This window comes from Prinia subflava, chromosome 2 (genome assembly GCF_021018805.1).
Source record: "Prinia subflava isolate CZ2003 ecotype Zambia chromosome 2, Cam_Psub_1.2, whole genome shotgun sequence".
Classification (NCBI taxonomy): domain Eukaryota; kingdom Metazoa; phylum Chordata; class Aves; order Passeriformes; family Cisticolidae; genus Prinia; species Prinia subflava.
The window spans coordinates 87103729-87117301 of NC_086248.1; the positions used below are offsets into that span (position 1 = coordinate 87103729).

Consider the following 13573-nt stretch of genomic DNA (forward strand, 5'->3'; position numbering starts at 1 on the left):
GTGGTGGGAGTCTCCAGGTGCTCTTCTGGAGGTACCACTTTTATACAGTCCGGGTCACAGGTATCCAGGAGCTGTATATGCCATTCCCACAACTTGGGGTGGCGTGTCTGCAAGCAGCTGCCTCCTTTTCTCACAGTTTGCCATAATGGGAACTTTTGTCCAGACAGACTACCCAGATCCTCACCAGGCCTGGCATCTTCCTGTTGTTGCCATCTGGACTTTTCCCCCAGTGTGCACGGTGGAATTTTGTCCATTGTGCAAATTCCAAACCTTTCACCTCCCTCTAGGCCTGAAATTGACCCCTCCTATTTCCCATGTGAGCCAGTTGTGGTGGTTTATCTTGAGGAAACTTCCTTCTTTGACAGTACTCTGAGGCTGTATTCTTTGAGTCCTGACAGCTACTGAAGGCAGAAGTGGTAGCTCGGAGCTAAAGAGTCTGGAAGTGAACTTGTGTTTCACTGCCCCTTAAAATACCTTGAGATGCCACTTGTCCACTGGACATTTAGTCCCTTATCACTTCCTAAGCCTCCTGAGCAACAATAAACAGAAAATTGGAATAAGGAGTGCCTGCCCAGGAGAGGCAGTGTGGCCAGATGTGCTGCACAGCTGGAGAAGAGTAGATGGATATTCTATTAAAGGGAAACAATTCAAACTGTGGTTACGGTGTCAAGAGTATTTCAGTGCATGAGCTGCATGTGGTGGATGTGGAGTGACACAAAATGCTCCCTGTGCAGAGCCTTACAGAGCCAAGGAGGGGTTCCCCCTGTTCTGCCAAAGCCATGGGCAGGGGGTAACCAGAGTCCAAGAAGGTTGTAAAAGATCTAGATTTTGGGTTTGTGGCAAGATAAAGTAGCAGTTCCTGCACCTGCATTTGGCCCCCGTTAAAGTCAGTCATAGAGGGGTGATGGGCTGAGTCTCAGATGTGCAGTGCTGCCACTCCCATGTGCCTGGGGGGATGCTGGTTGTGAACAAGGCTGGGTGTGTTGCACACCCCTGTCACTTCTGGACAGAAGGACCAGTGCTCTGCCTTCTGCCATGATCCTAAAGCCCTTGGGTGCCTTTGCATGTAAGAACACCCTTTGACATGATGTCCTGCCTGTCAGTGACTCCCTGTTTCATGGAAATGCCCCTAGCAGATCTGGTGGTAAGGATGAACTCAACTTTGCACATAGACTGGGAATTCGATATTTTTGTTATGTGTGAAAAATGCAGCTTACCTTCTACAGATTTACAATGTGTAGTCCTCCTTCAAAGAATGAATTTTCACAGAATTTGCAAGTCAATATATTAATTGACTTGAATTAAGATTAATTTTTTTTAAAGTATCCTCAGTAAGGAATATAGTGTTTGTCAGTCTATTTCTTTGTCTGGAATTAATAATGTAATAACATAGGCTCTTCAAACAAGGCATGTAATTAGAATTCATTGAAATCTTACGTCTAGGCTAAATTTGAAGAAAATAGGTTGTAATTAAACTAAGTTATTAACAGTTTCTATATCTAATTATTGTGACTATGTGGTTCTCCTCTGGGTTAGGTGGGAAATCATTATTCCAAACTCAAAACAACTGAGGACTTCAAATGAGCACTAATTCTGAGAGGAGGCATGCCCAGTTACAAACATCCCAAATAATACCAAGTCTTTTCCCGTATGGTGATTCACACCAGTAACATTATGACTAAGATGTATTACTGCCATGGGCTCCAACTGAGATGTCACTGAAATTTAAAGATACCACGTATTTTCCCTCTTATTCTGAACCCTTGGCATAATGAGCAGAAGAGAAATGAATGCTCCCTTACCCTGCTGTATATGGGATTTTTTTCCCAGTGTAACATTTAATTAATTTTCTGAATAAGCTATTCTTGCCCCAGGGAATAATTGCAAGATTTCTGTTGTGTTTGTAACTCTTCAAATAGCTTTGTGCACTGCTACCTATTAGCTCTGTTTTCACCTGGATGCAGGTCTTGCAGTGATATTAGAAGGCTTCTGCATTCACATCTGCAACATGTTACATGGGTTCTGGCACTTCTTGTGGGGAAGGATTCTCATTCTACCCTCTGCCCCTCCTTCCACTCCCCTCTGTCTTTATTAGGAGAAGAGGAGAAGGCAGAGAAAGCTAAAAGTTGACAGAGATGAATATGCTCTGTGAATCAAAGGTTTTCTGGAAATGGTTCTGTGGGTTAGTTACCTTCCTAGTGAGAGTAGGAGACTTGTACAAAATTTCTGTTGAACTATTCTTTTCCATCCCTAGAAAAATGCCAAGGAACTTGGACAAGAGTATTTTAAATGGCATCTATCTAGCGCTCCTTTGTTGCCTATTTTGTTACAGCTAATTAAAAGAGAAAAGCCTTTTAATATTTAAGCACCATTAACTTGGCTGAATTATTGAATGTCAATTTGCATTATGTGCATAAAAGGATCAATAAACAAAGAGAATAAAGCAATGGAGGTGGCTGGGGCTAGAGAGATGTCAGCTCCTCTTATCAGAACCAGAGGGAATTGCTCGCTTGTCTGCCAGTTTGTGGTTGTTAATTATTGGTACTCAAGAGGGAAAGTACCAGGGACTTTCTAGGACTCTGCTCACCAAAGGCACTGCAGGGACATAAAGGATTCTGTCAAGATAAAACATTACTTGGCTTGATTCCTAGGGGTGTCACCCAGCCTCGGTTGCCTCAGTTCTGTTGATGATTTGCTGGCATTTGCTTTTGATGCTCTCTCCCTTCCTTTCAGGTGGAGCTTGGCCTTTGCATTGTAGACTGGAATTAGGTATGGATTGGTCCCTGACTCTGCTGTAGGCTTCCACCCAACCCAACGATGGCAGAGCGCAGAGCAGCCCTTTCCCCCTTAGCAGCACTGCCTGGGGGATAAAAGCTTCAGTGTTTTGTGAGGGCCTGCACTGGAACTCACTCAAGCACAGAGGCTTCTTTCCACTGAGGGGCTGTGGGACATTGTGGGACAAGCAGCCTCCATGTATTGCCAGCAGCACCCATCTCCAGCCCTTGATCTTGCTGGGAGCAGGTGGGTACCCAGCAGAGGGTGCCAAGTCTCTGCAGTGCCCATGGTCCTTGGCATCTCTGCCAGGTTTGCCAGTGAGTGTTTGTGCTGGGATCGGTGCCATGGCTGCCTGTCCTGTCCCACTAAGTGGCTTGGAGCTGAGAGCAGATCTTGTACTTTGATTGCTTGGGAGGTGACTTTGCAGCAGGGGACCTGGGGTGTATGTGGGATGGCATCACTGTTCCTACAGCTTTGGACAGAGACAAGTCCCTGCTGCCCACCATTTTTCAGTGGTAAAATTGGGATTTAGATAATTGAATTAAGGGTAGTGTTTGTACTTCCATCTCTATGTTTTGTTCTAAACAGGCTTTCAGTGAAATTTTCAGTAGGGCTGTTTTTTTTGTTTTGTTTTGTTTTGTTTTGTTTTGGTTTGGTTTTGTTTTTGGTTTTTTGTGGCTCTTGCCACTCTCTCCTGCTCTCATTCCCCTGTCCCCCCCTCCTGCCCTCTGTTTCTCAGTTGAAAGAGCCTTTTGGTTTCCGTGGAAGATGGGGATAGCAGTAGGTAAACACGGCCATTTGTTGAATCTTTCCTCTCCTGTGTGAAGGGAATGTTTGCACTGCCATCATGGCATGATTGCCCTCACATCCCCAGCTCACTCTGAGCCGTCTGGATGGGACCCTGGAAGCAGTGGAGCTGTGACATGTGAGGATTTAGCATTGATTCGGTGCCTGAGTATTTACCCAGCTTTTCAGACAGGCTTTGTGGTCTGCACATAGCTCTGTGCCTCTGCAGAAACTCTCCTGGCAGTGGTGGAGCTTTGGTCATTACATAGAGAGGCCTTTGGGAGAGTTGGGGCACCAGGTGGTCACTCAGGCAGTGCCTTGCTTTGCTGCCCCATGTCTGCACACCCACTCTCTGGGGCTGGCAGCCCTGAGCATACACCATTCCCTTTGGCTCTCCTTGTAGAAAGAAGTCCTCTCCTTTGACAGCTCTTCTCTGCCAGTCCTTCTCCTGCCCGCCAGCCTCCATTTTCCAGCTCGGTATTGAAGAATTTGTGCCTCAGGGTTTAGCATTTTGAACAGCATGAGCTGGTGTTTCATGGAAATGCTCCTGTTCTTATGCAATTTCTGGTAGTGTACTTTGATTGCATACTGGTTTGGTTTTTGTTCTGTTTCTTCTCTTATTGTTTTTAGTAGATCTGGAGCTTGAATTCGTTTCTCTTCATGTGTTTCCAGAGTGGGTTTTAGCATGTGGGTGTGACTCCGGTGGAGTCTTCACCAGCAAAGTCTGGAGCATTCCCCCTGTGTCCTGCTAGCTGGGGAATTCAGTTTGAAACCACTACTTCTGCTTTGCCTTATTTTTCATGATCCAGGCACAACAGCTGTCCTGATTTTTTTTTTCAGGTTTTGATATGAAAAGGAGTAGTTACTCATTGATTGGAGTTCATGCACCTTTGCTGCTAATCTGGTCGACAGATGATTAGCAAATTGACTTTTTTCCCCTGTTTTGAAGGACTGAAGTGTCTGTGTTTTGCTCTCCTTTTATGTCCCATGTCAAATGATCCAGGCATGAAATAACAGATGAGTTTCAAAGTACTCTGGTTTGAAGATCTGTGCACATGGACCTCTTTGTTGAAGAGTCACTGTTGTACCAAAGGTGTTCAAAGTATAAAAAGGGAGAAAAAGCAGAAGAAGCAGTGCCAGTGGTGTTTCAGAAATGAGCTAATCTTGAATTCAGGGGAGAGAGGGTAAAGCCCTTGGGACCATTCAAACAAAGCCTGTTTGCCTGCACACGTTATTAGCAGCAGATGGTGAGGACACATCATCTGTTGGACTTTGCTTACCAGTGCTGGCAAGCTGCAGCATGGCTGTGAAAGGCATTTTTCCTGTCTGAGTGGGGATACGCAGCTTCAGTGGCTCCTGCATGCTGTGACAGAGAGGCAAAAAAGGAGAAGTGTGAGTTGCATCTCCATCTGAGCTAGCCTTGGCTCTCTGGTGAGCTGGCTACTCGGAGGCCCCTGGGGATGGGCGCAGTGGAAGCTGAAACCAAAGGCCAGAGGGTCTGCAGTATTTCTGGATGCCTGTAGCTGTTCATTGCCCTTCAGAGGGTGGTGAGTGTGTGGAGCAGCTGGAGATTGGCTCAGGGGAGTGGAGACCTGGTGGGAGTTTATAAAGGAGACAAATGATCAAACCTACCAAGGAGTAGGTGCTCGCCTGTCCTGCAGTACTCACCTGTTCCTGCAGCACAGGGGTCAGATAAACAAGTGTCTGTGCTGCCCATGTCCAGCTGAGTTCCTCTCTTTGTAGCCCTTTTTTCTCTGACTGGACTGTTCCATTTTTGGGTATTTTACAAGCTGACAAACAAATCATTCTGCTAGTGGTCTATATCTTCTAGGTTAGATGATTTCTCCCCCATGCTACTTGCCTGATTTGTGTTTTCCCCTATAATGCTCAGGAGATTTAAGTGGCAGCCAGAGAAGAAATGTGCAATATTTTGAGCAATCAGCTTGGTAGCATCACTCACCCAAGTGAGGCTCGGTGGCTCACTGGAGTTTTGCACCAATATTTAGAGATACAGGTCAAACTCTGTAGCTGGCACAGCTGGAAGTGGGTTGGGAGAGATGATAAAGTCTCTTTTAGGGCCATTATGAGACAGGCATGAATTTTTCATTTCCCAACCAAAGCTGGAATCTTCCAGGACAGTGTTGCTGAGGTACAGGCTCTGTCTGCCACTGTATCCAGAGCTCCCAAAGATCTGAAGACAAGCTACTTCATCTTGCTGGCATTGAGTTGTCTGTAGAAATTCCACTCAGGCATATGAATTAGGCAGTAATGTAGAGTTTATACCACCATAATGCTCTGTCACTTGATTCTTATCAAACAAAGTTGCTGATCAATTCTGCTCTTCTGCTTAGCACTCTGCAGTTAGGTGGGCCTATGTAAGAATATTTTGGAAACATCTAGGAAAGCTAGTGAGCTGCTGCAGGCAGTGGAGTTGGGGATTGAGGTGATCAGTCATGATCTGGTGACTGATACTTTACTAAAGCACATAATCCTGCTTTGGTTTAAAGTTGAACAATGGTCTCAGGAGCAGGTGTTGCAGTCGCTGGGGGGTGTACCTGCTATTCATGACATCTCACATGATCTTGTTGCTGGCATTTTTCTAAAATAAACAAAATGATAGAGATGCTTCAAGGAAATGACATTGATTAAGCAAAAAGTTATTTTAAGGCTGTGGAAATCATCTGGCTGAGCTTTAGAAAAAGAAACTCTGTTTCTGGAGATGCAATCAGGCAGAGATGTAAAGACATAGTCTTGGTCTCTTCCAAGTGAAAAAAAATCCCATGCTATTTCGAGTAGCCAAGTTTCATGCTCTGTGATTACTTTCCACACTTGTCATTTCTCTATGCACTTCTCATTGAAAATTTTTTTTCTTCTTGCTCAAGAGTAGCTGTGAAGTGTTGTGTGGGGTTAGACCTGGTTCTTTGCAGATCTCATGAGTGGATGTGGTTTATTTGTGGGTGAATTGATGTTTGTTTTTTAATCGTGATCAGTGTGCAAACACCAAAGGAGTCAGACATTTTGCTACGGAAATATGATGTGTTTCCGCAGCAAATTTAGGCCAGGGGTACAGTCGGCAGATTTATTTTATTTTATATTTTATATTTTATTTTATTTTATTTTATTTTATTTTATTTTATTTTATTTTATTTTATTTTATTTTATTTTATTTTATTTTATTTTATTTTATTTTATTTTATTTTATTTTATTTTATTTTATTTTATTTTATTTTATTTTGCATATGTGGTTTGGGCTGCAGTGAAAATACTGGGGCGTGAGACCAAGTGAGCCTGAGTGGAGCTCTGCCTTGTTTGGGGTGGAACCCTTAGTGTCAGCAGGCAGGAAAGGCTTCCTGATGTCTTTTGGTTGAGTACTGTGGTAGCACAGAGCTGCCCAGGCAGCACATGATGTTGGGAGAATCAACAGGAGGAGCTTGGGTGAGACAGAAGTCCAAGGAGTGTGAAGAGAGCCAGGGCTATGGATATGCCTTGATCCTCAGTTATCCCTGGGCCTTCTGCATTGCCTCTTTCTGTGCTGGGGGAGCAGCCTGGCCTTTTGTTAAAAGTTGGAGTTTAATCAGACAGAACTGTACCAAGCACCTCCCATGGGGAAAGTTCGCTGCAGGGACCAGGCTCCCTTTGCCATTTCACTGGGCAGAGAGGCTGTGAGGGGCTGAGGTGAGGAGAAGGAGGCCCCTGAGCAAGCAGCCAGGGAATGTCTTTGGAAAATGGTGATGGCACTTGGTCTGGAAAATGGGCTCCCCTGGGCAGGCTGCACACAGACATCCAGCGCCTGAGCTCGATTACACCCACCCACTGCCACCTCCTCTCCCTCTGCTCTTGTGCTGGTCTGAACTGCTGACTGATGGGAATGGCTGGTTTTTCCTCAGCCATTAATACAATATTGATCCACAGCCCTGCTGACAGTGTTAATGGACACTGATTGTGTATTATTATTTCCATAATTGTCCTCAAGCTGGAGTGAATTCTCCTTTTCAAATGGCCCATCGATATAGCGACCTGCATTGTGGGTTGGATCTGGCCTGGTTAATTTGTTTTGTCTAAAGTTTCAGCAGAGCCTGTGCTCTTCATCCCTGGTGGAGCAGTGGGTGAGACGGGCTGAGCAGTGCTGGAGCCCCCATCAAGGCAGTTTCTGTGCCCTCCCAGAGCAGGGTGATTTGTTCAGCCGTCAGGGTGCTGCCCCTGCAGACCCTTCCCATTGTACCAGACCATCCCTGCTGCTGCCAAGTGTTGCTGGCACGTCCCTTCCCTTTACACGTGTGCTGCCTTTCCTTTGTGCTCTGCTGAGGGATGTGACCTCTTCCCCACAGGTCTCCGTGTTTGTGTGCCCCTGCTCTCCGGGCAGGTCTGTGCCTTGCATGAACAGAGGGGATAAAACACTGCCTCCAGCAGTGGCTGGAGGCTGAGCTACCCCTGGGGCGTTCTGCCCTGCGTGCTCTGTAACTAACAGTGCTGCAGGGCAGCTGCTGACAGTGTCTCTTCAGCAAGAAACGCCACATGTGGGTTTCCTTAGCGAAACGCTTGTTCAACCCCACCGTGGTCAATAAATACTGTGTGTTTTCCTGTTTCTGGGATCTCCCTTCAAGATACAGCTGTTACATGCACCTTGATCAGGATGGGAAAGGTGAGGAGAGGAGGCAGGCAGGTTCTTAAGAGGTTTAAGCTGTAGATTAGCAGCTGATGCCCACCTCCTTTAGTGTAACCAAGCAGTGTGAGTCCAGGGAGCCTGTGAACAGCAATGGGAAGGACCTTGGCTTCTTTGGCTAAGTTATGTGTAGAAGAGTCTGGATTATGTCAGCAGCAGATGCATGGAAGGTCATTGCTTGCCTTGCAAAGCGGGGTGGTAGATTCAGGCTGAGGTAGAGGAAAGCTCTTGGTGCAGCTTCCCTCTCTCCCCACCATGGAGGAGGATGGAAGCAGGGTGGGTGGATTCAGTGCCCCTGTGTGTTCAGCAGCTTTGGAGACAGACGTTCTTCATCCTGGTGGCAGTCAGCAGGACATGCAGATGGCAGGGGCAGTGGTGGGACAGTCAGACAGTGATGGCTGCTGTTAGAGTGCTGAGAAGGAAGCAGAGAAGCGCGGTAGGTGCTGCGCTGCAAAACTGGGGAGCAGCTGCCCCTGTGGGTGCTGACAGTGGCCAAGGGAGTGTCAGTGCAGTATTTGCAGTATCTGTCACTCACCATCCTCTCTATGCAGGAGCTCTCATTGTTGTCACTTTACTGATGAGATCTGAGGTTCAAGAAGATGAATAGCTAGACCTGTGAACCAAATACAGATGACTCAGTCCTCTCCAAAAGACCATTTCTCTCTCCTTTTCTACATTTTCATGGTATTAGCAACCTCTAAGCACCAACAGTCTCATAAACTTTCCAGGTTATGGTAATAATAACATTGTACTGTGCACTGCACTGGGAATAAAGTTATTTTATCCGCTTCAATTTCCTTTTGTTTTAATGTGTAAATATATCAAGTGAAAGCATAGTAGGAAATCTTGATGCAGAGGCCAAATGCGTTACAGGCCAGCCATTTTCTGAGCAAGGGCCTAATGCTGCATGTTCATAGTCTGATCTTTTTTCCCATCTAAAGCATCTGACAGTCCATATGTGACTGGCCTGGTTTCTCTGGAGGACTTTGTATTGAGAGCCTTCCCTAAGTTGATCTCTTACCTGAAAGTGGAATAAAAGTGGTGATACCTCTGTCCCTCAAAATTACTGGGAACAAGGTGTCCCTTCATCCGCCATAGAGGCCATCAGAGGTCTTCCTTGGACCTCTGCTTTGGGGCTGGCTGGCCTGAGGAGAGGGATTCTGCCCCAGAAGGAGAGGCTGTCTCTGTTCAGGAGTTGTTCTGTGTGGAGCACTGCTGAGAATGGCTGTTTCATCTCATGACTCCTTCATCTGCAAGCCTTTCTGTTCCTTCCTAAGGGCCTTCTGTGAAACTGTAATTCTGACAGGCATGGTCCTGCTGTCCTGTTGTGCTGGCAGTGTGGAAGCTGTCTGCATGCTGAAATCCTCCAGGAGACGTGGGATGATGTGAAACAATAATGTATTCTTTCTGTTCAATCACATTAAAAGTGCAATTAATCCTCGCAGTCTCCCTGCCCATCTGTAATACAGCGTGAGGTGACTTTCCCAGCCTCTGTGTGCTGTTGCAGGCTGAGCTTGAAACAGAGACCTTCCCAAGACTCATCTTGTGGCTTAATGCAGTCCCCAAAGAGCTGGGTTCATTCATTGCTCAGCCTCCACCTGTTGCTCTGGTTTTTCTGAGATTTTTTAAAGCCTTCTACTTATTTGTAAGATGGAGTCAGTTCTGTAGCTACTGTTGCGATATTAAGGTTCAGTCTTTCACTTTCTCACGCTTTGGAACATAAACAACCTTTCTTGTTTTTGTTCACTGTCCTTTGCTTACATATTTCCAGCCTGAAAACAATGTTGGTTGACAGCTGGCATAGCCAGTGGGGTGAAGGGGTAGTAACCCCAAAATCCAATGTGCTTTCAGACCCACAAAATTATAAGTAGAAAGAAATAAACAGGCTGGCCCTCTTTTTCTCGGTGGGGAGCAGCTTTCACTGAAGACTTCTGCCTCTGTGTGGTTGATTATTGCGTTCCGGGCAACACCCACCTACTAATGTCAAGTCATAACCAAACCAGTGACTGTGTCTCAGGCTCCTGTGCCATCTACCTGAGTGCTTTTCTGTCCAAGATGACCCCAAGCTTTCTGAGTTCCCCTTTGAGAGATCTGGGTTCAAATGGGGTTTAAGACATGAAAAAATGGTTGTCATTCTGCTGAGGACCTGGTGCAGTTATTGCCAGAGAGCTGTTACAGCTTCAGCAGTGGAGGGTTCCCCTGGAGTGATGTCCCTTTCCAGTGATTTCGCTGAAAGCTGCTGGCGATGGTGACACAAAGTTCAGACACCTGCAGACAAAGCCAGATGTGTAGACCCATGCTTGTAAGCTCCATTACAGCTCAGTGTATCCAGGGAGAATCTGGGAGAAGAGGACAAAATTACCACCCAGGGCTTATCCCCAGGGCTGTCATTTTGTTGTAGTCTAGTGCCTTATAAGGATTAGTTTAAATAATGTTTCTCTCAATCTCAGGGATTTGCCAGCAAAATACCGAGGTATTTTGGCACCAGAACAGTTGCACAAAAGCCTTCTAATCCTTTACCACTCTACCTAATGCTTTTGCTGGGGAAGTTCCCCACGTGGAATTGCCTCTGGACAAGTGGTAGAGAAAGGTTACACAGCACAGGTGAAGTAATGGAAGTGTAATAGACAAAGGGAAGAGTGGGAGTTGCAATGCTTACTTTGTATACCACATGGGGTACAGCAGAGCAACTTCAGAGCAACATTTAACTGGGAGCTAGAGCTGCAGATAAATATTCTGATTCTGCATGGAAATTAGTTTTTACAGCAAGATCATGTTTGCAAAGGGAGAGTAGAGGCACCAAATGCAGCCCAGAGGCTCTGAAGAGAGGTTACCAGAGCTTTGCTGCTTCAAGGAGCCAGGGCTCTGCTGAAATGCAGGCAGCTCAGTTTGGGGAATTAGGGGAATATGGCATAGGATGGGAAGGGACAGAGTCTCTCTTTTAATCAGCAGAGATTGATCAGCATCACAGCCCTGTAAGCAGTGCTCTGCTGTACAGTGAGGCTAAAGGTGTTATGGCAGATCTGCAGAAAACTCATCTGAGGGCTGAAACAGCACAGGAGGCTGTCACTTGGATTAAGGTGTATTAGCAAAGGTTATGTAGGCGTCTGAGTTCCTCTACTGTGACTGCTGGCTTGACAAGCATTCACGATGTCTTTTCCTGATAAATCACTATTTTAATTAACATATTTACGTATCTGCGTGTATGTCCACACATGTATGTGTGTACAAACACACAGATGTGTAAGCTCATATGCAGGTTTGTGCTTTCGCTTGGGTTTGTCAAGACTCTGCCATCCAGGCAAGGGACGGTCACTCCTCTGCTTTTTTGTATCAGTGAAGCCTTAACAGTCAGCTTTGGCATTCCATGATGCCTGAACAATGGCAGGCATCTTGGCAGGCCTGCAGAAGGGGAAGACGGTAGAGGCTGAGGGATTTGTCCATGGTTGGGCCATCATGTTATTCAAATACACACGTTGCTTCTGTTTGTCAACAGTTTGGAGAGTAATAATGATTTTAACAGAGTGCCACCATGCTGGAAAGACAGAAGAGATGGAAAATGAGAGATTAGCTTGCTGTATGTGCAGTGCTGCTGCCAGGATGTTGGGTGGCCATGGAAGGCTGTAAAACCTCAGCAGCAAGGGCAGTTTCCCACTAGCCCTTGTGTCCCTGCTGCTTGGTCAGTGCATTGTGGTGACACCAGTTTATAAAGGCTGATCCCAAAGGCAGATTTTCTCCACTGCCTGAGCCCAGCCTGTCCTGCTGCCTGTACTGCTGGTGGATTAAACCAGCAAAAACCACTTCTCTTGCCCAGGTGATTTGGTCTAGAGCATTTTGGTCATGCCAAGGGAATGCAAATAATTTTTAAAAAGGCAGTCTTTGAAGCTCAACTAACCTTCAGGAAAAAGTGGGTGCTTGGTTCAGCTTTAACAGATTGTGCAAAATTTATTCTTGCTTAGGAAGGCTCTCTAAGGCTCACTGCTTTAAACCCTTTGATCATCTCCTCTGTGGTTTGTTCATTTCTGTTATATTCCACTAATGGGAGCTAGAGCTGCGACTCCAGAGTCACCTGAAGGTGTTCTAGCAAGCTGGGTAAGTATCCCAGGGGACTGTCAGCAAGACACCAACTCATAGACATGTTGGGGGTTCTCTGTATCTTGAAGTACAGCTGGAGTTTCCCCCTCAAACAAGTGCAGGTGTGTGGCTGGGCTGCGCAGTCACCTTCAATGCATCTCAGCCGCTTCTCTGATCACACAAACGCTTTGGAGTAGGAAGCCAAAGGCTGTTTGCACAGAATTTCACAGCTGAGGCGCTTTTCTTTATAAAATCCTGTTCTACTAGAGCTTGTCTCTTCCTGCTTTTCTTCAGGGCTGTTGTGGGATATAGGTGCTGTTTGAGGTCGTGGCATTTTATAACTTTGTTTTGGAAACTTTCTGTCTATGTACTTTTCCACTGCACTGGTCTTCACCCATTTTCCTGGCTGGACTGGGAGTAATTTGTCTCCATTAGCAGCTGTAGGTGGAGAAATCCCTACAGATTGTGGGGTTCTCTGGTCCTGCAGAGGCTGTTTCCCCTGGCTCAAGGCTGAGACAGGCTGCTATTTAATATGGGAAAGACTTGTTTTCCCTGCAGTGTGTGCTATGCCTGTTCTTGGGATGTGTGCTAATAGCTGTACATAGCTTCAGGGCCCTTTGTGACTCTGCTCAGTAGTTATCCCAGCCCCCTGCAAGGTAAATCATAGTAATCAGGCTTATTTTAGACAGGCATAGAGCAGTTGTGATTTGACCAGATCCATGTACAGCTGCTTGCACATACTCCTTTCTGGGAGAGATGACAGCAGGAAATTTTTAGTCCTCAATCCATGCAGGAGGGTCCACGCCAAAAAGGCTCCATATTTTGCTTTTCAGTGTCTAGAGTTGCTCATCCCAACAGAAGCAAACGTTTTAAAATAGTAGTTGATATCAATCACTCAGGAAATGGGGAAAATTGCTTGATAATATGTCTTCTAAAGCCTCTGTGACTCATTCCAAGAACTGCCTGGCTCGTTTGCTCTGTGGCTTAAGAGGTGGGAGACGCCACCCTGGGCAGTGGGCATAAGGAGATGGGATACTGCTCATTTCCATCTTTGCCTCTTCTTTCCTTTCCACAGCTCCTGCTCAGGCCCAAATCATCCATGCTGGGCAAGCATGCGTGGTGAAGGAAGACAACATCAGTGAACGCGTTTACACAATTCGGGAGGGGGACACGCTGGTCCTGCAGTGTCTGGTCACAGGACACCCCCGGCCACAGGTAAGCCTTCAGTCTTGCCCGTCACCCATGCTCCCCCATGGCACTTGTTTGTAGTCTCCA

At 46.2% G+C, this 13573-nt stretch overlaps 1 protein-coding gene across 3 annotated transcripts in view; it reads left to right on the forward strand.

Moving 5' to 3' along the window:
- MDGA1 (MAM domain containing glycosylphosphatidylinositol anchor 1) overlaps positions 1-13573 on the forward strand; it is a 152694-nt gene that overhangs the window by 38137 nt on the left and 100984 nt on the right. For all 3 annotated transcript variants that reach the window (XM_063390872.1, XM_063390870.1, XM_063390871.1), the window contains one exon: positions 13374-13513. In XM_063390872.1, coding sequence (XP_063246942.1) covers positions 13374-13513 — 140 coding nt within the window. The remainder of the gene's footprint in view (positions 1-13373; positions 13514-13573) is intronic.